Genomic DNA, 25394 nt, shown 5'->3' on the forward strand with positions numbered 1-25394 from the left:
CCAGGCCAAAGCATCTCCAGTCCACTCCCGAACCCCCACGCAGGGTGGTGAGCGAGGCCTCACCTCCAGAAACTCCACGTTAGGAGGTGAGACTGTGTTCCCACGTGTCCCCACACGCATGTCCAGCTCCCCTCCATCCTACTCTGGCCACAGCTGGAGAAGGGTGCACAAGACTCTCCGGGGGAGCATCCAGGCGAGGGTCCAAGCAACAGCTTGTGCGCCCTAAAGCTGCCAAGTGACCACTGAGCCCCAGGCGCTGTGGCAGCCCCGGGGGGCGGGGGGATGTACGGGATAGGACGCCTGTTCCTTGGGACAACATGGCACAGATTGGGAGGCAAACAGCTAGAGGGAAGCATGGTAAGTGCTAGAATGCAGGGACTTAAACTACAGGGATCTTGGGAGCAGAGAGCACAGAAGTTGAACCCAGAGGGAAGATGTGGGGCCTGAGAGAACATTCCAGAAACGCAGAAAGCACAGTCCATGCCAGGGGACATCCCAGCAAGTGGAGCTTACTGAGCAGCGGGAGCTCGGGGTGGGCCCTGCAGTGGGGAAGGGGATGGGGACCCCGCATGGAGGGCTCCCGGGCCCTGCGGAGCAACCGGGGTGGCAGGCAGAGCTTAGGGTGCATGGGAGGATGTCAGACAGAGGGCAGGGTGGGGTGGCTGTGAGGGATGGACACCCTGAGTGCGGGGACAGGTGCACGAGGGGGGCTGTGGCGCCACTTCATTCCTTGACGCTCCTTAGCTGAGCTCAGCCAGCCTGGGGCCCTGCTTCCTGCCTTCACAGCCACTGGCAGAGGTGGGGAGCCGAGGGGGGCGAGGGAGGCCAGGCCCTACTGTTCTTTGCAGCCGGCGTTTTCATGTCTAAACAACACCGCCCACTACTGAGCGGCTGCTAGTGAGACACTGGCACAGCTAGATTTTCGGAGGGGACGACGCCCCAAGGTAGGAGCCAGAGCTCTCCTCTGCACCCCCAGCACCGAAGCCGCGTCGGCACATAGCAGTCGCTGAACGCCAAGTGTGGGTTGACTGTGAGCGAGAAGGAGAGAGTCTATTTTAAAACTTTCTGAATCTGTTTCTTCTTACATCCTTCTCTGTCCTTTCACGTTTTGGGGGGTGGGCTTAAATATATGCGCCCTGCTGGACAAGGCGTCCTGTACTTAAAGAATAAATAGGTGCCAGAAGTAAACAAACTCAACTTCTGGGTTGTCACCGTCATTGTTTTTAAAGGAAGCCCAATTATTTTAGATGCATTTGACTATATTCAGAGGCTAAGTACAGGCTAGCTAGGGCAGCCCTCTAAATAGACTTGCACACCCACCGAAGAAATACCACGGAGCACGGCGCTGGATTTTCCTGATTGTGAACAGGAGACCGTCTGTAAACCCTAGATCTCTAGCCTCCATTCTCCCCTGGACAATATTCTTGGATGGATCATTATAAGAATGGTTGGTTAAAAATAAATAAAAAAAAAAAAAAAAAAAAAAAAGAATGGTTGGTAAGCTCCTGCCAAGGAGGCCAGGTTGGGCTCACCAAAATATAAGCAGAGAAGGAGGGGAGGAAGGAAGGAATGGATGAGTAACGTGCTTGTGTGAGGGATGTGTTCCCTTGGGCCTCATATCATTCAACGCATGGCTACTTCAAGAGTAATTCTCCCACAGGAATAAAGCGGGATTTACATCACTTCAAGTTTTGCACATTAAGTGAGACTGTATTCTTTCCCACTTGCCTTTGTTCAGATTTGCATAATTCATATTAGCACAGAGTATGAGTTTCTTCCCTCTTTTCTAAAGGAAGACTATGGATTTATACCTGGAGATCCAGGATGTACTTGGCAGTTTCGATCGGACAGAGAAGCGTAGGGTACATTTTCATAAAGCCAAGTGCGTCTGCCCTCCCGATGGGCTGATGGGAAAGGAACTGACCTACCGTGGGTTCTCCAGACCCGCAGGGCTCCAGCTCTGTCCTAATCAGTATACAAAAGACATTCTCAGATCTGTGAGGGAAAAGCAAATGCTTCAGCTGGCACAAAATCAGGACCCTTACACACCCACTTTAGTGTGAATCTCAGCCAGCCTTGAACCTGGACCAAATCTAAGGAGGTGGTATTTGAGAGAGATAAATAGAAAGTCCTGCACTTTGATCCCAAATGAGTATCTGGAAAAATATACCAACGACTGGGATTTGTCTTAGTTCATTGCAAGTTCAATCTGAATCAGTGGGGTGATGAGTCTTCTGACAATAAAATTCAGTCTTTGGTTACGTGAATAGAAATAGAAGATCTAGAATGGAGGAGGTGATAGCTCATCCTCCTCACACTCACCTGGAGTTCTGTTTTCAGCTCTCAACCTTGGTCACAAACTGGAACATGTCCAGAGAAGAAAAAAAGGGTAGCCAGACCTTGAAGTGCTTACTCTGGAAAAGACTAAGGGAGGAAGTTATTGTTTCCACATGTAGAGGTGGTTGCCATGTGCAGGAAGGCTTAGGTTTGCATTTTTGTGGGCTTCCAGGCTAGTCCAAGGACTTTCAGGTAAAAAGTTTCAGGCAGTGAGATTTTTGTTTCAATAGAAGGGCAGTTAGAGGGTCTGACGACAAAGGGGCCACCCGAGTTCAGGTGATGGGTCTGGTCATCTTGGCACCACTTAATGGCTAATCAGCAACGTTAGGCAAAAGAATCTATGTATCTGATTTCCTTTTTCCTCTTTTTTTTTTTTAACCCTTGGAGAGTTGGCCACAGATGATTTAGAAAAGAGAAAATAAATGAGCCTAAACTTATGAAAATTTTTTAAAAATTACTTTGCTAATAATTGGATGAAAATTCAAATGGTGATAATGTAGATTTTATCTGTTAGCAAAACTTAGGGAGAAAAAATAAATTCCAATACTGGGGAGGGTGCAGTGCAATTGGTGTTTTCATTCGCTGCTATTAGCTCTGACGCCTTTTGGAAAGCCTGTACATTGCAAATAGCTCTGTCCCAAGAGTCCAACAGGCCGGCGAACAAAAGAGTTGAAAATATGCAAGTGGCCACATGCCTGAAGATATTCATTGTGGTATTACTCTAAGCAATTTAAACAACGACTAGGGGAGCACCTGGGTGCCTCAGCAGTTGAACGTCTGCCTTTGGCTCAGGTAGTGATCCTGGGGTCCTGGGATCGAGTCCCGCATTGGGCTCCCCGCTGGGAGCCTGCTTCTCCCTCTGCGTATGTCCCTGCCTCTCTCTGTGGGTCTCTCATGAATAAATAAATAATCTTTTGTTAAAAAAAAAAAGCAATGAAAAGGTAACCAATGAAGATGACAGGTATTGGCTCAGTAGAATGTTACGTATCATTTAAGAAGTCATTTTCACTGTGGCCCTAGGGAAAACACAGAGGACATGACATGTGTGCACCTGTGGGGAATCGCCACCTACAAAATTCCACAGAGATGATGACTGTAATTGCATACTAGGCAGATGGAGATGACAAAAGATAAGAAGGGTAATTTCTTCTTTTGAAGGCCAGATTTGCCACTAGCTCGTGGTGTCATCTTGGGCAAATCCCTCCCTTTTTTCTGTGCCTCAACAGCTCAGTCCATAAACCAGAGAGTTTGGACTCAATGGTGTCTAACGCCCTTTCCAGCTTTACGATGGGAAGAGAGTGGCTCTATTTCATGAAGAAACTGTATTCCCGAGGGATTAAGGAATCAGCCACCGTCTTGCTTTCTGACTTCCCCCATCGGACTCCACTGCTTCTTCATTATATATTTTTAGGGATCAGTTTTGAGATGAATAGCAGATGAGAAAAAATAGAATTCCTTGATCTTTCTCAAATAAACTGCGGCATTTTGAAGGAAATTTAGCCGTGTGCTCCCTGAGTGCTTCAGTGTGAAGTAGCGTAACACAGCTCTCAAGTCGTTAGGACACTTTATTCAAAAATGCCCAAGAATGATTTCAAATTGAGATGTTGCTGCTGTGACATTACTGAAATGAACCGTCCTGGGAAGGTTTATTCACATGGAACAAAGGGAAGGGGTGGACATTTAATATTCACTTATATTTGAGTCATATATAAGTGAATATATAGTTGTCTTGCCCCAGTTCCTTGGTTTTGTAACCCAATCAATGGAAAAATGGTCAAAACCTACTATGTCTGTACATAATGCAGGGCCTTTTAATTTGTAGGGGTCTGAGGCGCTGGGTGACAGACATGGACCTCCCACACCTAAAAGCCTCCTCAGCATGCCCAGGCTCCCTCCGAAATTGCCCTCATCTGTTCAAAACTTTCTGGAAGGGTGATGACTGCTTAGTTGGGACACTTCCTTTTCATCCGCAGAGCAGACAAGAGGAGAAACACCACTAACACAGCATCGACACACAAAAGGGTCTTCTGGGGTCCCTGCAGTCCCTGGGGAGAATGTCCCTGCTCTCAGGGGTCATGCAACTTTGCCAAACACTGTTTGCCTGACGTTTTTGGAAAAGAACCCATTTTCAATCATCCGGGAAGAATTTATAACATGCAGGGACAGCCCACAGCTCGATTACCTAAAAATCAGAGGAGTATTACTTAGATATGCAAATAAGGCATCTCTCCAACAACTAACTAAACTTTCAAGGAAGAGTCCAGAATCTCTTAGTTTGGCTCAAAGAACCCTTAGACATACAGCTCCCCAGCCAAGTGCACAGTGCAGCATGGCAAACGTGGCTATTAGAACCAGGGCAGAAAGGAAAGAAAGTCACGGAACCTTGATTTCCTCCCTCTCTTCATTTATACCAAGCTGCTTTATAAGAAGATAAAGACGCTGATCATCCTTTGTTGACCTCTTTCTGGGGAAGGAACCAGGAGTGTGAATTGAAGAGGGAGGACCGGGTGGCTGGGCACCGACTTGAGGGCAGAGAACCCAGGTGGGGAGGCGAGGCACACGAGTCCACGGGAAGGAAGCGAGCACACACAGAAGCAGCGGAGAGAGGCATCTCAGTGCTGTCCTTTCAAATCAGTCACTTGGCAATACCCTGAGCTGGGTCCAGTAAGATTGCTCCTGCTTAACAACCTCAGGAAGCTCTATTCCAGAAGGACTGGCCCCAAGCTCTTTGGGGCACCGTTTAAGCCTGCATATCTGCCTTCCATGCACACTCAGGATTCCTCTGCCACTAGCCTGCAAGTCCCTTCGAGGCTAGCTCCACCTGTCACGGTCACCCAGCAATCACCAGGACAGCAAATAAATGTTCCTTGAATTAAAAACAAGAGGGGCCTCATGAGGGTAGCATATGAGACATTGACAAAAATAATATGCAATACCTAATACCCCGAACTTGACTTTGGTGGCAGTTTTTTTCCTCCTGTCATATTATTTCCATTCTTCGCTACTGGTCTCCTTTCTCACTTAAACCATATTGTAGCCCAGAGACCTTGCATTTTGGTCTTCCCTGCAGGTCACCACTGATGACCAGGGTTTCCTCCTCTTCTGTGGGATGGTCGAAATCCCCTGGAGGGCAGAGCAGAATTTTGGAGGTGTTATCATCTGGGCAGAGATCCCTCAGTCTGGGTGACTCTTTCCTAGCCACTTTGAGGCTGACTTAATGAAAAATGTTTAATAAGAGCTTCTTACCAGGGCCACCCGGCCATTAGACTTGACCTCATGTATACTCAGCTTGGTCAACTACCTGATTCATAGATTCCACCCAAGTGACTCTTCTACTTTTCCTCCCAACCAGTTCTCCTCAAATACTGAAGGTCTATCTTCCAGAAGGAGACACCACAGCTTCATGGGTGGTTTTCAGCAGTGGGAATGGAAATGGCAGCAAGGTTGGCCCACATGGGGGGTCCTGGGTGACCACTTTGGGAAGTCTTGTCGGGAGGGGCCTCTCTGGGACGGATGCGCCCCCTGACCTTGCAGTAACACCTTGAGCACAGGAATTATGGCCTGAGAACCTGTAAGACACCAATGAATGTGGGGGCCCAGCAGGACAGTGCACAGGCCAGCTCCCCCGAGGTTACTGCTGCCGCTGGAACCCACAGATGTACACAGTGCACTGAAACAAAACCATCACCAGATAGAACACCCTTTCTGTTCCTCCAGCATGGTGACAGGCCTGTGATCTACGAACCGCCTGAGCGCTTCCTTCTGCCATCCAGCTCCTTGTTGGCTCTTGGGGTGTGTTTCAGGTGTCATGGATTGGTGACATTAAATCCTAGAAGGAAGTCTAAGGATTCCAAGTTACCACAAGAAACCCTCAGCACCTAGCGTAGGCTGGCAGGCCCCAGCCCCAAAGTAGAATTTTAGTTTATTGTTTGACAGCTTCCGAGTGAAAGGCGGAGTCTGTCTTAACCACAAGCTCTAGGTTCTGTGATGGGAGGCTTGCTGTCATTCCCAACCACTGGAGTCCTGAGACCCACAAGCGAGCCCAGCCTTCAGCTGGGAGTTTGTGTATTAACAAAAGGTGTGTGATTTTTTGTTTTGTTTTTAACCCGGGAAGCATGCATGATGGGTAGGTACAGTCAAAGTGTGGCTGGGACCCTAAAATCAAACTGTAAAAAACAGGACACACACCCTAGTGCAGGTAAGAAATATAAATGATTTTACTCCTTGGCACTTGCACATGGAGACGCGGCGCACACAATACTACGTGGCATTGTTCTTCGATTGATGCAACTCAGTAATTTTTATTGCAACTGGAAGACAATACATCACAGAAACTTTATGGTAGGTCTGGGGGAAAAGTGTTATTTACAATAAATGATGAAATAGTTTGTCTTTGGCAATATGATTACATATGAAGAATGCGAAATGCAGGTATGGATGCCTCCAAAGCAACACCATCAGGTCCCTAAAGTTCGGCTGATCGTGCCTGCCTCCACACTGCTCCTCTAGGTAACGCAAACGCAACTGAACGTCACTTTCTTTCTCCTTTACGGTTCTCCCTTTCTATTCATGATATTGGCAGTTTCATACAGAAAATACAGAGGAAAAAAAAAATTGGCTCTCGAAAAATTATTACTCTAGTAAATTATAATTTGGCCATGTGGGTCTATTGGCCAGCAAAGGTCAGACGACCATAAGCATCGATAGTAAACCTCTTAGTCTTCTGATTGCTTTATCACTGTTTTTTTTTTTTCTTCTGTAAAACAAAAATGAAACTCAGAAATGGTACAGAATCAGAGTATAAAAAAATGTACAAGTGTATAATGCTTCCCAGACACACCCGGATAACTCCCCCCCACCCACATTTTTCACCACGGCAGTATAAGTAGTGAGTGTGAATAACACGGCATGGAACTGGTTACTGAATCAGCTCTGAGCTTCAATGGCCTCAACATACATACTCAGGAAATGCTTCATGTTTAAATAACTGAAATTGTGCTAAGGTTCACCTAAAAAAAGGGGGGGAGGGGGTGGGGGCTGGGGAACTCAGGCCACAGTCATGGAAGGATGAAATACAATTTGTAGGTTTGATAGGCTCACCATATCGAAGTCTGTGCGATTCCAATATGGAGTATCAGTTATTTGCAAAAGGTGGGGAAGGCTGTTCTCAACTTTTGCAAATGAAATACAGTGGAAAAAACACTGCTGAATAGATTCCAAATAAATAGTCTCGATTTCAATGCTAACGAAACGGACAAGGAAGGGTACTTGTGAGCATATCACAGTAAAGTCAGAAGTGGTCTTTCACCTAGGTCTGATTTCAAAAGAAGGACAGACAGCAAAATGCAGCACCATAGACACATCGGTTTCGGCCGTTACGAGATGGATCGTTTTGAAAAAAAAAAAAAAATCGTTATTTTCCTTCCTTAATTTTTGGTCAGTGAAGCTAGCACTTGTTTGCTGAACTGTGGAAGAATTTCAAGGTCACACGCATTATTCATGATAAAGCAACCGAGCTGACGAGTCTGTGCTTAATTCAAGAATAACCAGTAGGAGAGAGAGGAAAACAAGGAGTTAACCACCTCTGGCGCTCTCTCCAAGGAAGAGGGGTTAACAGATGAATTCACAAAGGTAGGCGGGTCTATACAGAACACTGGATGCCATGTGTAAATCCTCATGAAACTCCAGAAACAGGAACACCACACAATGTATATACTTTGATTTACACATTCCGTTACAAAGAGGAAAAAAAAAAGGAAAAGAAGACACCATTACAACTTGGTAACTGTGTTAACTGCAATATAAACCAAAGTCCCGAGTTTGGCAGGTAACTAAAAGAGGGTTATCACTTAGGTTATATAGCAAAAGTGTTGATGTATATTATATATAGTAGTATAAATAATAAAAAAGTATTATTTAAATTAGATCACAGTGCTGCATTATGTGCATAACAGTGTTTGATATAGTATTGGAGGGCTGGGACCTACGACACCAAGGATTTAACTGTCAACACTGGTTAAGTCACAATCAAGAGGGGACACAGAGTTCAAATGTGTTCTTTTGGTGGCAAGAATCCTGAAGATGAAAGGAAAAAAAAAAACCAAAAAAACAAAAACAAAAAACAAAAACAAAAAACAAACTTCTCTACAGAAACATAAAAAATCAATTGCAACATCTGGGCAGCTGTGATCCACCAGAAAGAAACGAGTCCCAACCTGAATCAAGTTTAGAGGGAAAAGAGAAGTCACATTGAATTGAACCCCATCCCATATGCAAACCCCTCCCATGTAGGTCACTTGTACAGAACTCTGATTCCTTCTCCAAAAGCCCTTCGGTGAGAGGCTAAGAGCCCACACGCGTGGCGTGGGGATAACCGGAGGGCGAGTCGCTAGCCCTTGGTGCCGGGCCGTCCCGGGGCTGAGCTGGGCCACGGGAGCCATCTGGCCGGTGTCCACTCTGCAGAGCCTGCAGCCTGCAGTTGTCCCTGGGGCAGCTTCTAGAAGGCCCTGTGGGATAGCTCCTGTCGCACCTGGCAGGGGCTGGATGCGCCAACTTGCCTCCACGGGAAAGGTCGGCTCTTGGGGGAAAAGCCTGGGACGCATCCCTTCTTTTAAAGACTCAGCCCCGGGACCGAAACCGCCACAGTCGTCTGGGCCATCTCAAACCACCACCCAAACGTGGGTTCCAAATAGACAGCTTTGTTTACCAAAGAACTCTTTAAAGTGTACTGATCAGAGAGGGAAGGGAAGTAGGAGCTTATGGTATATAATAAGGCTGGGAAAAATCTATGATGCAGACCCTTTCCACGTAGCACTAGATAAAGGACGATTAGAGTAGCATAAAAATAACTGTCTATGTGTAGAGCATTTAAGAAAAAAGAGCTACAGTCTCTTCCTCTTAAATGGGTCCGAGGGCCAACAGCAAGTAACTGTAGATGTCGTGGTGCTGATGTGTTCATGCTTGTTTTCCAAAGCATCTTTAAATATTGCTATAGTTCCCCGTCTCCCCCCGCCCCCCCGCCCCGTGTGAGTAGGTGAGATACTGGAATGACACATGAAAACGCCACTTCTCCCAGCAGGAGAAATGAAAGCAAAAACACCACACCCCTTGAACGGTGCTCAGGCGACCTGTCAGACTCATGAGTACATAGGCTAAGTTTGGAAGCTAGAAGAACACCTGACGTTTGGGAAGTAATTCCAAGACTAAAGTGAATTACATTTGAGCAAAATATTCTTTCACAAATAGGCTTGTGCTTAAATCCTCTACTGCTCTTGGAGGAGGGGAGTGAGAGAGGGTGCCTCCTGCCCCTTGGCTTGGCAAGGACGCGGGCAACCTCCTTCTGTGATGAATTTAACTACAAACGGCCACATACACATTGATACTTGGTTTTTTTTGTTGTTGTTGTTGGTTTTTTTTGTTTTTTCTCAACGATCAAAATACAAAGTTAAACACAATTGAGCCATTGTTTTGGTTATGCATAATGTGTATGCCTCCAAAAACAGAAGAAAAATAGAAAAAAGTACCCTCACTAAAGTTTCCCCTAGAAGTCCCCCTGGTGGCGCCCACGCGGGTGCCGAGGGAGACTCAGGAAATAACACTTAGAAAGCTGCCCGATGAGGTATTTATGCAAAAAGAGTGGTTCTGGAGTTAAGAACACACTTTTATATTTATCTATTTCTCAAAGAGATCAGAAAAGTAAATCACACACATTGCATTTTATTGTTTTCTAAAAGAGGCTTTTGCTCCTTTAGAAAAATGAAATGAGGGGAGACAGCCCACTGTGGGGGGGTTTGGATTGGAAGAAGTCCCCGCCAGAAAGTCCTGGATGTCGCCTCTGCCTTTTCAGGAGGGAAGTCTGACCTTCACCCTGGGGGTGGGGGTGGGGGGGCCGAAAGGGGTGTCTTCCGAGCTTGGTCAGGTGACAACCCATCGGAGTCCTGCTCAAGCTCCGCAGCAGACACAGCTCTTGGGGTGTCGGACACTTGGGGGAGATGGAGGGAGCACTTGAATAGTACATCCTCTTCGCATCTACACCCGGAACTAATATGCTGGAAGCGTTCAGGTTCAGGTACTGAACTTGACCCTGTCCTGCGGTGTAGACTTTTTTTTCCCCAGGTTCTCTCATCAGCAACCCAGAGGAAGCAAAGCACAGGGTATGCGCCAGCTCCCTCCCTCCGTCCTGGCCACTGGACTCGTGATGGCCCCGTGGCCACGGGGCGGGCCACTGGCCCGTCTTTCAAGATCACTGTGTTACCCCCCCGCCCGCCCTGGTCCCCCACTCTCCCTCACCCACCACATCCTGAGTCCTGGGAGTGGGTGTTCCTGTTGGGGTTTTAAAATTCCCCTCCACGTGGGTGGGAGATCTTATTCTTTCAGACACTTCTCTCTGGATCTCCCAAGACAATTCCTTTCAGGCAAAGATAACGGGAGTTTCTGGTCTGCGTGACATCGTCCGGTCTAAATTCAGCTCTCCTAATCTAGGTGGGCTTAGTTCCAGGTCGGGTCGTGTGCTCAGGTGGCAGAGGTGGCCGGACCCTCCGTCCCACTGGGAGGTGGCTTCGGAGGAAACCCATCTGGGGCTGGTCCTTCCAACCCCCGAGTCGCTCCCTCCTTTGCGGGTACCCTAACTCACACCCTCATGCAATAAGGCCCATTAGCGTGCTTCCCCTTCTCCTGGCGAATTTGCATAATGATTCACTGCCTTTTTTCCTAGAACCAAATCACGATCATGGTCTCCACAAGTCAGCATCCCAGAATTCTCTTGATTCTATCATACACACTCACTACTAAGTTTGCCCTCGAATTATTGCGTCATGGTAAACATGTACAAAGAGAAAGGACACACTTTTCAACAGAGAATCGGGGGGTCGGGGGCTGAAGTTCAGACAAGGCAGTACAGAGCTCCACCATCCAGGCCCTACCAGAACATGAAGATATTTTATATTGCAGAGTAAGATTCCCCAACAGTCAGAATTTGTCCCTGAAGAAGGTTAAACCTTAAACACCTGCTTCAAAAAACCAAAACAAAATCATTGGGAAGAAGAAGAAAGAAAGAAAGAAAGAAAGAAAGAAAGAAAGAAAGGAAGAAAGAAAGAAAGAAGGAAAGAAAACAAAAACAAAAACAAAAAACAACAGAAAAAAAATCAAAGAAAAAAAAAAAAAGAGAAAACCAAAAGAAACTCTAAGCCTAAGGGCTTAAAAATTAGAGGCATAGCCTTTTCTCTATTTTCTATATTTATATGAAAATAATTCATGCTTCATGCTAAATACATTATTTACCTTACAAGAACTTTGTTATTTTTTGAATAAAAAAAAGTTTTGTGTTTTGTGATTTTTTTCTTTTTTTTTTCTTTTTTTTCTTTTTTTTCAAAGGAATCCATGCATTGTGGATCAGAAATTTCTGCTGGCTACACTGGCTGAATGTGGAAATCACTGATTTTGCAAAGAAGAATCCTGACTGACATTAATTGCAAACTCCATTTTGAGGGCAGTATAGGAGTTTTTTTGTTTTTTGTTTGTTTTGCCATGTTTTTTACTTTTGTTTGTCCATCAATGTGCCTTTCATCTTTTAAAAATACACCACAATACTAATGGCAGGTTCTGTAGCTTTTTTTGTTTTCACTCGGATCAAATAGTTTTGACAGGCAGAAAAAAGAATCTGTACCATTATTTTCTTCCTTAACAGCTATTGTAATTTCCTGAACTTGATTTTCACTTGGGCAGTTAAGAAGACAGAGCTTGTTTTCTGCATCAGTTCTCTCTCTCTCTCTCTCTCTCTCTATCTCTCTTGCTCTCTGTTTGCGCGTGCACAGGGCCAACCTTCAGGCTTATGGCTTGTGAAACATTCTCTTAATTTAATACAGAACAAAATTCAGTGATTAGCAATGTCACTAAAAACTGACCCAGTTTCTTCTCATTAGTCGCGGACACCTGGTGTAAAATGAGTGGCCCAGAGTCCACCTCCTAAGATGATACCAGGCCGCACAGCTCAGAAGCACAAAGGACTGGAGACCGCTTCCCACTCCGTCCACCCACCCCTGCACGATTCATGGCAATGAAACCCACGGCAATGCCAAGGGTTTTCCTGGCACAGCTGGACACCCGGGGTTAAGAGCCTGGGTCAGCTCCCCGGGGACCAGGGCTCATCCTTCTCCCCAGTCGCCTCACACGCACTCACTCAGCGACCCCAATGGGCGGGACGACCTGACCATGTTTAGACCTAAGGGTTGGGCCTGATTGATGATTACTCTGCATGCGTGCCTTCTAGGTGCCGAGTGGGTGTTCCTGTGGCATCATCGTTGGCATCCCTGCGGATTCAGCCACGTGTTTCTGACAAAGCTGGAGGAAGCAATGGTAATTTTGGCTTTTTTCGGTTTTGTCTTCAGATAATGAAAAGCTTTTGTAAAACAGCTGAGTGTCAATATGAGTTCTATGGCTTCAATCTCCTTTAAAAATAAAATTCTTAAGGGTCCAAAACAAAGGAGGGGCAAATTAAAAAAAAAAAAAAAAAGAAAGAAAGAAAAGAAAAGAAAACCAAACCAAAAGGAAAAAAAAAGAAAGAAAAAAAAATTGCTGATATTGCCACAAATCATTAGAAATCTCCTGACATGCTAAAACCAAATGGCCGAAAGTTCAAAACAAATCAGTGACTTGTTTTTAATTTTTTGTGGTTTCCTTTTGCTCTTTCTGCCCCTTTGCCGTCCGATTGGTGATGTTATTCAAACAGGACCGAATCCCTGCCAAGTGCAGGAGCGAGCCCGCCGCCTCCTTCATCTCCTCGTCGTCGCTCTCGGGGGGCTTCTCCGTGCGTCTCTTTTTGAGGGGCAGCGTGTCGCTGGGGACCTTGCGGGCCTTGGCGAGATGCTGGCGCTTCTTGTGCTGGGCCGCGTAGCCGCTGTCCCCCAGGGCATCCTTGGCCTCCTTCGGGCTGTGTTTGCGCTCGTCGTCCTCCGGCTCGCTGTGGCTCTCGTGGCTCTGGAAGCTGCCCTCGCTGCCCTCGCTGCCCTCCTGGCTCCCCTTGGCGGCGAACTCGTAGTGGTCGTCGGCCGACGAGGAGGACACCGAGTCGCTGGCCGGCGACGTGCTCCTGGCGTTGGAGGACTTGGCGCTGCTGTAGTTGTGATCCTCCTTGGGGTCTCCGCTGACCACCGGGGAGCCGCACGACGGCTCGTTCTCAGTCCGCACCCGGCAGCCGCCCAGGCCGTTCCTGCGGATGGGGCAGCGGGAAGGGACACGGAGGGGACACAGGTTAGCGCCGCGCTCACGCCTAGGGCCCTGCTCCCCGCAGTCTGCTGCTCTGCCAGCCGGGGTGGGGGGTGGGGGCTGCACCCACAGGCAGGCCCGGCTCTGCGGACAGCATCCTGAGGCCTGACCCCCACCCCATCCCCGTCCCCCCTACCCCCCAGGCAGGCCTGGCTGTGCAGACAGCATCACAGCATCCCAAAGCCTGACCCCCACCCCATCCCTCCACCCCCCAGGCAGGCCTGGCTGTGCAGACAGCATCACAGCATCTCAAAGCCTGACCCCCACCCCATCCCTCCACCCCCGAGGCAGGCCTGGCTGTGCAGACAGCATCACAGCATCCCAAAGCCTGACCCCCACCCCATCCCTCCAACCCCCAGGCAGGCCTGGCTGTGCAGACAGCATCACAGCATCCCAAAGCCTGACCCCCACCCCATCCCTCCACCCCCCAGGCAGGCCTGGCTGTGCAGACAGCATCACAGCATCCCAAAGCCTGACCCCCACCCCATCCCTCCACCCCCCAGGCAGGCCTGGCTGTGCAGACAGCATCACAGCATCCCAAAGCCTGACCCCCACCCCATCCCTCCAACCCCCAGGCAGGCCTGGCTGTGCAGACAGCATCACAGCATCCCAAAGCCTGACCCCCACCCCATCCCTCCACCCCCCAGGCAGGCCTGGCTGTGCAGACAGCATCACAGCATCCCAAAGCCTGACCCCCGACCCTGTCCTCACCCCCCACCCCCAGCAGGCCCAACTCTGTGGACAGTGACCTGAAACCTGACCCCCGACCCCGTCCTCACCCACTACCTCCGGCAGGCTCAGCTCTGTGGACAGTGACCTATAACCTGACCCCTGACCCCGTCCTCACCCACACCTCCCCAGCAGGTCTGGCTCTGCAGACAGGGTCCCGAAGCCTGATCCCCTCCCTGTCCCCCCACCCCCATCCCAAAGCCTGACCCCCGACCCCATCTTCCCCACCACCCCGGCAGACCTGGCTCTACAGACATCACAGCATCCTGAAGCCTGACCTCCCACCCGAACCCGGCTCCTCCTCCAGCACCCACATTTTCTCTCCTCTTGTGCATAGATGGCAAAACCACACTCTTCTGAGGTGGCAGCGGTGGGAGCGCCATCTCTTACATTAAACTGGAAAGATTCAGCTGTGCTTGGTTTTGCACACCTGCCGACACCCGGCTGGGCCCGTTCTCTTCCAGAGGCTCCCCCACCCCAGTTCGTTCTGCCAAGATTCACCAAACCCCTCACATCAACGCACGGCTTGAGGGAGGGTCCTGAGGAGGTGGCCTAGGTGGGACCGGATACAGACGCGGTCACAAAGATGCTGACAGTGGAACAGAGGAGCAGGTCGTGGTTATGTCACAGGTGGGAGAGCAGTAAGCTATGGCACTTCCACCCCCTGCCGGGCACCCTCTGCATAGGTGGGTGCACGCAGCTCTGGAAAGCCAACCTGAACATCCTTATTTTACAGATGCTGGAAGAAGGGTCTAGAAAGCCACACAGCTGGTGTGCAGCCAAGTTGGGATTGAGACCAATGTTTGGTTCTCGAGATGGCCTCTTAGGACAATCTGACCGACTCTCGCTGTTTTTCTGATTTCCCTAGAACTAGCTCCCTTCCATACGCTCCCATCAGGACCCACGGTCTCACGTCATTACGTCTGAGTTATGAACTGAACTCCCTTGTGGTTCCATATTGGCAAAGGGGAGGGTGACTGCACCCACTTGGCTGTGGGGCCGAGGGCAGGAGGGAAGGCCCGTCTGTGTGGACCAGTGCCTGGCCTGAGGGAGAGGATTGTGATGTCCTTTCCTCCTTAGGCCACTCAGTCCCAGGGGCGGGCCCTGATTCTGCCTGGATGGCAGCTGTATTTCTGATAGAGCACAGGACACAGTGAGTGTTCAGAAGAGGCGGTGGTCAGGGATGAATCTCAGGATCACTTCGAGCTGGAGGGAACAGATGGAGGGTGAGGAAAGGTCTGTGGAAGACCTGGCGTCTGACCTTGGACAGGAGGGCTGACGGTTGTGGGCAGGGAGGAGAGGTGTGCTCCTGCCTCATGCCCGCCCTGTGTCCTGTAAGCCCATCCACCCAATGACGTGCTTCTAGGAGATCTGGGGAAAATGAGCACACATTTCCTTCCTTCCTACACACCCCCAACTGTACACACTCCTACTACGTTCCCTCCACAGAGAGCACTTCCCACCGTCTGTGCGAGCTGCGTGATGCCTTGTTCGATGTCTGTGTGCTTCCTGTGAAGAGTGTTAGCTCCACAAGACGGGGCCCGGTCATGATACGTCCCCCAGTGGCTAGCATGTGCCGGGCCCAGAGTGGACACACAACATACACTGAGCAAGTGCTGGAGCAGATGCAATTGTGCAGCAGAGAGCACGAAGTCTGGGGAGATACTGTGGGTCTCCCCTAACACGCCTTACTGGATACCCCCGAAACGTATGGCACCTGGCAGGCCTTTGGGGTTGTGCCCAACGAGAAGATTCAGTCACAAGCTGTTACCCTCTTTTTCTTGCCATCCCTGTGGGCTGTGAGGCTCCACAAGACCCTGGCTGCAGCCCAGAGAGAAAGTAGAAGGGGAGGAGAGTCCTTGGTGTAAATGGAGTAGCAGGGAGTGAAGCCAAGGAGTCTCCCCTCTTCTGGTTCCAGGGCCCACAGTGCTCTGCTAAAGAGAAGCTGGTGGTGAGAAGCCCCACTGTCATATGCACCAGCAAAATGCTTGAGGGCCATCAGGGTCAACCTCAGCAAAGACAAGGCCACAGTGACGATTCATGCGCACCATGAAGTCCTAGCAGTCTCCAGAAGGGCCTCCCAGATTGTGTCCTGTCCTCTGTGACCCCAGATTCATACCACCTCTGCCCAGTCCTTCTAGGAACAGCCTGGCTTTCAAGGCAGACAGGCTTCTGTTCACATCCCAGCACTGCTAACTAGCGACCTGCAGCAGGCTCGTCTCCCTCACAGGGTGGGGTGATGGTGAAATGACGAGTTCTGAGTGGAGAGGATGGTTCTTAGTGGTACTTGAGACTTCTGCCTTGGTTTCCCCTGTTACCGTCAGACGGCTCACTGCTGTTTCCTGCTGCTGGGACATGCTTACCTGAGCACTCTTGTTTTCTTTCTATTCTGGGCCAGGAGGCTTATGGGGACAGGGTATAAAGTTGGAGGAAAGAGGACCCGAGAGAGGAATTCCTGATGGGCCTGCTTGCAAACACAGCCTCTGAGCTTTGGGGAATGGTCCCTGCGATATCTATTTTCTGCAGGCTTCCTGTTTCTTGGCTCTGTCTTGGGTGCATAAAAGTGGCTAGGAAGATTGCTTTGAGGTGTTTCCAAATATGAAACTCGATAAATGTAACTAATTGCCCAGGTAGCTATTAATAGTTATTAAACAAATGAAATTGAAAGTCTCGGATAATGGTTCTCTTGATCTTTGTTGTTTCAGGTAACAGCTGTAAAATCCAAAATAATTGGTCTACTGAACTGGCATAAAACAGTCTCAGAGTGAAGCCAGCGACACTTGGATGAGCAAACTGGGCTATGGCGGGCTTTGAGAAAATCAATTTAGTTCTGAAACCTTATTTTTTAACAACATGGAGCTAATAATTCACTTCACTACCACAGTTAAGCAGCACAGGATATACAGAGAAAGAGCGAGGGGGAGAGAATCATGGGAGCAAGAGTATGAAAGAAGGCAAGTACTGCCAAAGACTAATTCTTAGTGAATCTAGGTGAAAGGCAGCTGCTGTTCATTTTGCTTTTCTTCTTTTCCACAAGAAACTTTTTAAAAAATAAAAAATCTGGAGTGGGAGGTGGGAGATAGATCTCAGAATGACAGCGATGACCAAACATTCGAGCTCCAGACTATTACAGGAGGAAAGGTTCTGGACCTGAGACTTTCTCTTTCTTAAAGGAGATAAACAAGCATGAGAGAAGTCCTAAAGACACGCTACAATCACATGGAGAATAGAACAGGATGTCACTTCTGTAGCCCATGAGTTTACTGTTCTGTATGGCAAGGTCTCTGGTACCGCCCAGAACCATGCTGCACGCCAAAAGTGATTCCATAATCCACACGCTGGAACACTGGCCAAATTCAACCAATCATTTTACAGATTAAACGAACAGAAACTACCTAAGTCCTGTTGACTTGTCCAAGGTGCCCCAGCTAGTTCTCAAAGACAGCTCAAGCAGGAATTTGAAGTATCTTTCTGTCTCTCTCGGGTAGGGAAGTTGTGATGAACACAAGAAACCGAATATACCTGTTGATCACATTTCTGGATAAAAACAGGTATGCAGACGTTAAGTTCCAGGAGTAGGAATTAAAATATAAACGTATCTCTCTCAGTTGATAAAATTAACTTTCCCTGAGATGGTAGCAATGGGCCTGTAATCCATAAATTATACACAAACCCAGCAGGGAGTGACAAGCTCCTTCAATTATGAATAACTTGATGTGATGTTGTCCGTGGCGGAACAAGCCAGCTGCACGGACTTGGTGTCGAACACCTCCTGCTGCCAGGGGTTGTCATTACGGGACGCCACATACTGAAAAGAAGGAACCAGTCATCCTGAACATGTTGGACGGTAAATATCCAACTGCTTCTTCAAAATCATTCATTGAAATGAGCATGAGATACATTAGAGACGTCTGCCATTTTACACATATAACTGAACTTCTATGTAACACCACTCATGATGATCATGTTAGCATAAATTACAGTCATCTGATTTTACTAGGCCTCGACAAAAGCACGTGTTACTAATCTCAAAAACCTGATATTCGTTCTCTTGTCAAATTGATGGGAAATATCAAACATAAAAGGTGAGAAATCATATTAGCTCAGACCGGGAATGAGCAATGCTTGCAACTAACAAGTCAAAGTACAGATTCTAATGAGATATGGCCATTTTGTGGTCTCCTCTCTTGGTTCATTATCACCTCCACCTTGCCCCTGGGCACAAGAGTTTTCTCTGGAACCGAGTTTTAAATCTAGAGACTACCATTTAGGGTGAAGTTGTCCTTTCAGGGGATTGACTTGAGAACTCTGGATTTTGGTCAAGCGTGCAATTAATGGGATTGTGAACCAGTTGTGGAGCTGGAGCTAGTGCAGCGGTTTGTCTAAAACCAAACACAGGTAGAAAGACACGAAGAGAAGAGATGGCTTGGGGCTTCCATTTCCAGCCAGGAGTTAGAGAAGACATCTGGAAGACACTCTTCTGACTACTACACAAAAGATCCTGGACAAGGTACAACAACACAGTTTTAAGTCATTGCTAGTTTCACTGGAAAATAAGGGGAATCTCAGAAACCCATGCAAACACACATGTACCAAAAGAATGTCACATAATACAAAGTTAAAAAAATAAAGGGACAAACTCTGAAATGGTAGTAGGCAACCTAGAAAGCCAGGGCTTCCCTAGAGCAAACATCTATTCTAGCACTGGGACAGAGCCCAAACTCATGATGATGGGGACAGTGGCAGAAGATTGATTCTAGCCAGCTCCACGGTTACCGAGGCTCCTCGAAGGGGATTAAGATGGCCTCAGGTGTACTGGTCCCTAGGCTCCCAGCGTAAGTTTCGAAAGCAAATCCTCTCTTGAAGAACGCAACCTGAATTTAAGCCATCAAAGATCCCCACATACTAAGGTTAATCAAATATTCAAGTAGAAAGCTCATAACCTAAAACCACCAAGCAGGCCACTAGGAATGTATAAATGTAAAAATGTTATGTAAATGTAAAAAGCTAGGACCTCTGAATGATGATGCACTCAGTTCAGTGAGGTTCTAGGGAAGAGTAACTGCCCCTCACAGGCAGATAGTGGGGATAAGAGCCAGCCTCAATCTCTGCTCCAGAGGTGACGCAAAATAAGAAAAGCCTCCTGAGTTTCTTTTAATCCCAAGCCTTGAGTCTTGTGGGTAGGATGCCAGAAGTCCACTGTGTGGACCCAAAGGCCTCAAACTAAATTTAATTTCCAGTGCCCAGGGGTGCCTACTGAAAGAAAATACAAAATCTTTTTGGAAGGACAATCCATAATATCAGGCCATGAAGAATTCACGCAGATAAGACTTCAAGGAACACAGGTTCATAGAAAAAAAAAAAAAACCCCACAAAAGAAATAAGCTACCATAAGCCAGAGACAACAGAAAAACCAACTATAGAATCTAAACTGCAAAGCTGGCAAATACTGAAATAAGTAGGTACATGATGTCAAGCATGTTCACAGAAATGAAAGTGGGAGTTGAAAAATATTAGAAAAAAAGAAAAGATTATGAAATCTAAGTAGACAGATTTTGGAAAGCATCAGAGTTCCCCGAGATGAAAAAAGTATCACCCCTGAAATTAACCTAAATGAAGCTGAAAGTGAAAAATTAGAGGAAAAAAAAAAAGCAGTGAATTGGAAGATGGATCTGAAGAGACTATATATCCTGCAGCAGAGACAAAGAGACAGAAATATGGAAAAAGATTGGGCAATCCAGACTATAGTAAGAAGAACCAATGTAAATCCAACTGGAGTTCCAGAATGAAACAGAACATGGGGGAGACCCAACATTGAAGAGAAAACGATCAGAGAATTTTCCCGTTTTGATGAAAGGTACTGAAAAAAAAAAAAAAAAAGAGAAAATTTAAAAGTAGCAAAAAAAAGAACATATCCCCTAAAGAGGAGCATCAGTAGGGAGCATGGGTGGCTCAGTCAGTTGACTCTTGACTTCGGCTCAGGTTGTAATCTCAGGGTCCTGGGATCAAGCCCTGTGGTGGGCTCTGTGCTCAGTAGGAAGTCTGCTTGGGATTCTCTCTCTCCCTCTGCCTTCTCGTCATGCATGAGCTCTCTCTTTCTAAAATAATAAATCTTAAAAAAATATAAAGAGGAATACCAGTTAAGATAAAATAAGCAAGAGATGAAACTGGAAAAATATTCTCAAAGTGAGAGAGGAAAGAAAGAATGATTAAACTAGAACTATATACACAGTAACACTATCTTCTAAGAAGGAAGGCAAGATAAATATGTTTTCAGACAAGAAGCTGTTAGGCTTTTAACTAAAAGCAGATACTCATTATAAGGAACTTAAGAATATATTTCAGGAAAAAAGGAAAAGGATCCAAAAAAAAAAAAAAAAAAAAAAAAAGGCCTGAGATGCAAGAAGAAATGATAAGCAAAAAAATGCAATCAAGTATTGACTGAACAACACAATGATAATCATGACTAAGTGACTTAAAAAAAAAAAAAACCTGAAATAGAAACAAAGTAATGGACAACTGTAGCACATCATCTGAGATGATGCAGAGAGAAGAGCAGTTAAAGCATTCCAAGGGCCTTGTATTGATCAGGAGGTTAAAAGTATTGATTAACTTTAAACATTTTAAAATATTCATGTTACAAGTTCTGGGATCAACACTAAAAGAAGAGAAACAGAATATGTAACTTCTAAACCATTAGAAGGAAAAAAAGGAATGGGAGACTCTTGATCAATTTAAAATAATGCAAGAAAGGAAAAAGAATCTGGAAATAGGGCAAACAAATGCAAAATGAAAACAGCAGAAATAAATCCAAATATGTTATTAAAGAGGGCTAAAAATCTTTACTAAAAGGTAAAGATCATTAACACAGATTTTTTTTTAAAATGCTGTTTTTTTTTTTCCTAAGAGAAAAACCTAAAATACAAAGACAAAAAAATAGAAGTGAAGGATGGAAAATGTCATTATCATCCCGTGCTGGTGTAGCTATAGCTATATTAAAACCAGAGAAGACAGATTTTCAAGGCAAAATCATTACTACAGATAAAGAGAGTCATTAAACATTCATAAAGATTCAATTCACCGGGAAGATATAACAGTTCTAAACATGGATATCTTTGCTGAGATAGCTTCAAAATACATACAACCCAAATTGAAAGAGCTACAAGGAGAAATGGTCAAATCCACATTGTAATGGGAGATTTTAATAAATCATTCTCAGTATTCAATTGATCAAGCATGCCCGCCTTCCCTCCTGTGTGCATGCCTTCCTGCTCTTCCCACCCCCCCATCACACACACACACACACACACACACACACACACACACACACACAGGGTTAGCATGCAGACTTGATCTAATAGACATATACAGGACATGTGTTAGTAATGAAGAAGGCATATTGAAGCACACATAGAATATTTATAAAAACTGACATATACTAGACCATATAGCAAGTCTCCTCCAATTTCAAAGCAGCAGTGTCTTACAGAGCAACCCTCTGACCGTGATGCCTGGTACTTAGTAATCAGTGTTGAGGAGGTAACTAAAAATACAAAATGGCCACCTTCTCCTCAGTTTGAAAATTTAAAAACATGGTTCTAAAAATATCTGTGGATCAAAGAAATCAAAATGGAAATTAGAAAATACTTGCACCATTAATGAAAATAAAAGGCATCAAAACTTATGGGATGCAGCTAGGCAGTAGTTTCAAGGACATTAATGTTAAACTTGTATACAAAAAAGGAGAAAAGTTTAAAATGCAAGAAACCAATCCAGGCAAAGAGAAAAAAGAATAAACCTGCAAAAAGACAGGAAATTATAAATGAAAAAAAACCAAAAAAACCCCAAAGCTTGATTCTTTGAGAGGAAAACCAAAAAACTATGTCAAGATTAAGCAAGAAGAGTGATGTTGAATTAAAATATGGGATGAAAAAGGAACCTAACTACCAAGGTGTTTTAAAAGATGACACATTGTGAGTAACTTTATGCCAATATATCTGAAAACTTTGGTGAAGTGCACAGATTCCTACAGTTATCATAATAAATTCAGAAAAAAATAAAAAATAAGCCATATTATGCCGGTAGTATTTCCTCCTCTCCCTCCTACCATAAAGCATAACCTAATCCTGAGATTCCGAACTGCCTTCAAAGACCGTGATTTCAGAAGACGAAGCTGACAGGTGCTTGGTCTTTAAAAACAAAGCAAAATACAATATAAAAAGACCACTGGCAGGTACAGCTTTGGGAATATAGTCAGTGATACTGTGATAGCATTGTACAGTGGCCAACGGTAGCTACGCCTGTCATGAGCACAGCATAAAGTACAGACTTGTCCAAGTATGTTGTACACCTGCAATTAATGGAAGATTGCACGTCAACTATACTTCAATTGAAAAAAGAGAGCCCAGGGATGTCTGGCTGGCTCAGTCAGTAGAGCAGGTGACTCCTGATCCCGGGGTTAAGTTCAAGCCCCACGACAGGTGTAAGGATTACCTAAAAATCAAATCTTAAAAAAAGAAAAAGACCACTGGCAAATCGTCCCTCAGGTCCTGTAATTAGACTAACACCCTATATTAACACTGAAGGTTGTCAGCTCCCTGAACTCCTACAAACATCTTCTCAAGGGGAAAGACAAAGTTAGGTGAGCAGGAGCAGATCTTAGGCTGAGAATTTTCCTGGGGACTATTCTGACAGGACCTTAGGTATTAATGCTCCACATTATAGTAAGACCATTCATTCCTGACTCACTATATGTTTCATGGGAACTGCAGTTTTCATTTGAGGTCCAAATAAAATTAAGCAGGTTTATTTATTTATTTTTAAACAAACTTTTAAAAAGATTTTATTTATTTGTGAGAGATACACGGAGAGAGGCAGAGACACAGGCAGGGGGAGAAGCAGGCTCCCTGTGGGGAGCCCGATGCAGGACTCGATCCCAGGACCCCAGGATCACAACCTGAGCCAAAGGTAGACACAACCACTGAACCACTCAGGTGTCCCAAATTAAGCAGGTTTAGATGGTGACTGGATGGAACTTTCTTTTAATTTTATAAATTGCTGCAGTTCAGATGACCCCCACCACCTCTTAAAACCAATGGGTACAGATGTACACTGTCCTGAAGGTGGCATAAGAAGCTCAATCTTTGCCTTTTCCTGGGGTTTGCGGCTCAGCTTCAGGTCGTCAGAAAGGGGAGCTGGGAAGGTGAGTAGAGGGCAGGCTAGTTGAATCCAAGAGGCTCCCCACATCATTAATTTTATTTTCCAACTGGTTTTATTGTGGCAAAATACTTAAACGTGAAAAACTTACCATCTTAGCCATTTTTAATTGTCCAGGTCAGTGGTATTGAATACATTCATAATAGTGTGCAGCCACCACCATCCATCTCCAGAATTCTTCCTTTTATGAAACTGCAATGCTGCACCCAATAAACACGAACTCTCCAGTCCTTCCTCCCCTCAACTGCTGGCAACCACCATTCTACTTCCTGTCTCTATGATTCTGACTACCCTAAATACCTTGCATTAAGTGGAACAGAAGAGTCTGTCTTTTTTGACTGGATTATTTCACTTAATGTAATGTCCGCAAGGATTATCCATACCATAGCATGTGTCAGAATGTCTCTCCTCTTCAAGGCTGACTGATGTTTCATTGTGTGTTATGTACCACGTGCTGCTTATTTATTCATCTGTCGAGGGACACTTGGGTTGCCTAAACGTTTTAGCTCTTGTGAATAGTGTTGCTATGAACAAGCATCCTTTCAAGACCCTACTTTTGGTTCTTTTGGGTATATACCCAGAAGGAGAACTGCTGGATCATATGGTAATTCTATTTTTAATTTTTTGAGAACTGCCTTATTGTTTTCTACAATGGCTCCACCATGTTATATCCCTACCAATAGCACACAAGGGGTCCAAGTCCTCCACATCCTGTCAACACTTGTTAGTTTCTGCTGTTGCTACGAGTCATCCTAATGGGTGTGAAGTGGAATCTCATAGCTTCGATTTGCAGTTCCCTACTGACCAGTGAGGCAGGGCATCTTTTCACGTGCTTTGGCCATTTGTATATCTTCTTGGGAGAAATGTCTATTCAAGTCCTTTGCCCATTTCTGAATTGGGTTGTTTGTGTTTACTTATTTTATCAGACATCTACTTCGTGCACGCCATGTGCCAGGCACACCTGCCCAACATCCCACAGCCACAGAATAAGGACCGGGGAAACTTGGTTCCTGAGTTCTTAGATGTAGTTTTTGGGCTCCGAGGCTTTTGAAGGACCCCAACCTCAGCAATTTTCTCCCAGTCCTTTTTGGCAAGCCCTGGACATTTAATTCTTCTCTACCACCTGAATGATCACTTGGGATCAAAAAGAGCCTTTAGAGTTTTGGAAGCAAGGTGACCCAGATCCCAGAGAGTTGCTATGGTCCCTACTTGGGAGGCAGCCCATAATGCTATAAATGTTAAGAAATTTGGGGCTCCTGTTTCCTGAAAGGGCCAGAAACAGTTCTTCTAGGGCTATCATCATTTGTTCCATTCAGTGTATTCTCTGCAAGGAATTTCTCTGGGAAAACAGAAGACACAGGCAGGCATAAAACTTTAAGATGTGTGAGAGTCATTTTGAGGATAATGTGCCTTGAGGACTCCATGCCCAGGCAAATTTAAAAATAAGCAGGTTTCCAACGCCTAAGGATGGGCCAATCTCTGAGGTTATTGAGTAAAAAGTCAACACTGTAAAGTCAATTACACTATTGACAGATACTCTTACAAGGAGATTTCACATCATAATTATATGCAAAGGAACCCAGCAAATACAAGCTGTGTAATGATCAGCTAATAAAAGTAACACTTCATCTATGTCAATAACAGTTTCAGAGTTAAGACAAACAAACATGGCCTTTGCCACTCAGTGGTGGAAAAAAAAAATCCCTGAAAGACAAATATTTTCACTTAAGGAGAAGTCGCTTAGACTCACACAGAAAACCTATCACGCAAAGCAGAGTAGGAAACTGGTCTTTAGTGGGTGCTAATGACTCTCTGGCCCTCCCTCCATCCCTGGCTAAGCTGCAGGGGGG

General features: G+C 45.9%; 1 protein-coding gene across 13 annotated transcripts in view; it reads right to left on the reverse strand.

Annotated features, from left to right (window-relative positions):
* Positions 1-6618: 6618 nt before the first annotated feature.
* The window catches only part of FOXN3 (forkhead box N3), a 393365-nt gene continuing 374589 nt past the window's right edge, over positions 6619-25394 (reverse strand). For all 13 annotated transcript variants that reach the window (XM_072839648.1, XM_072839646.1, XM_072839645.1 and 10 more), the window contains one exon: positions 6619-13543. In XM_072839648.1, coding sequence (XP_072695749.1) covers positions 12994-13543 — 550 coding nt within the window. In that variant the 3' untranslated portion in view covers positions 6619-12993. The remainder of the gene's footprint in view (positions 13544-25394) is intronic.

Source organism: Canis lupus, chromosome 9 (genome assembly GCF_048164855.1).
Source record: "Canis lupus baileyi chromosome 9, mCanLup2.hap1, whole genome shotgun sequence".
In the NCBI taxonomy this organism is placed as follows: domain Eukaryota; kingdom Metazoa; phylum Chordata; class Mammalia; order Carnivora; family Canidae; genus Canis; species Canis lupus.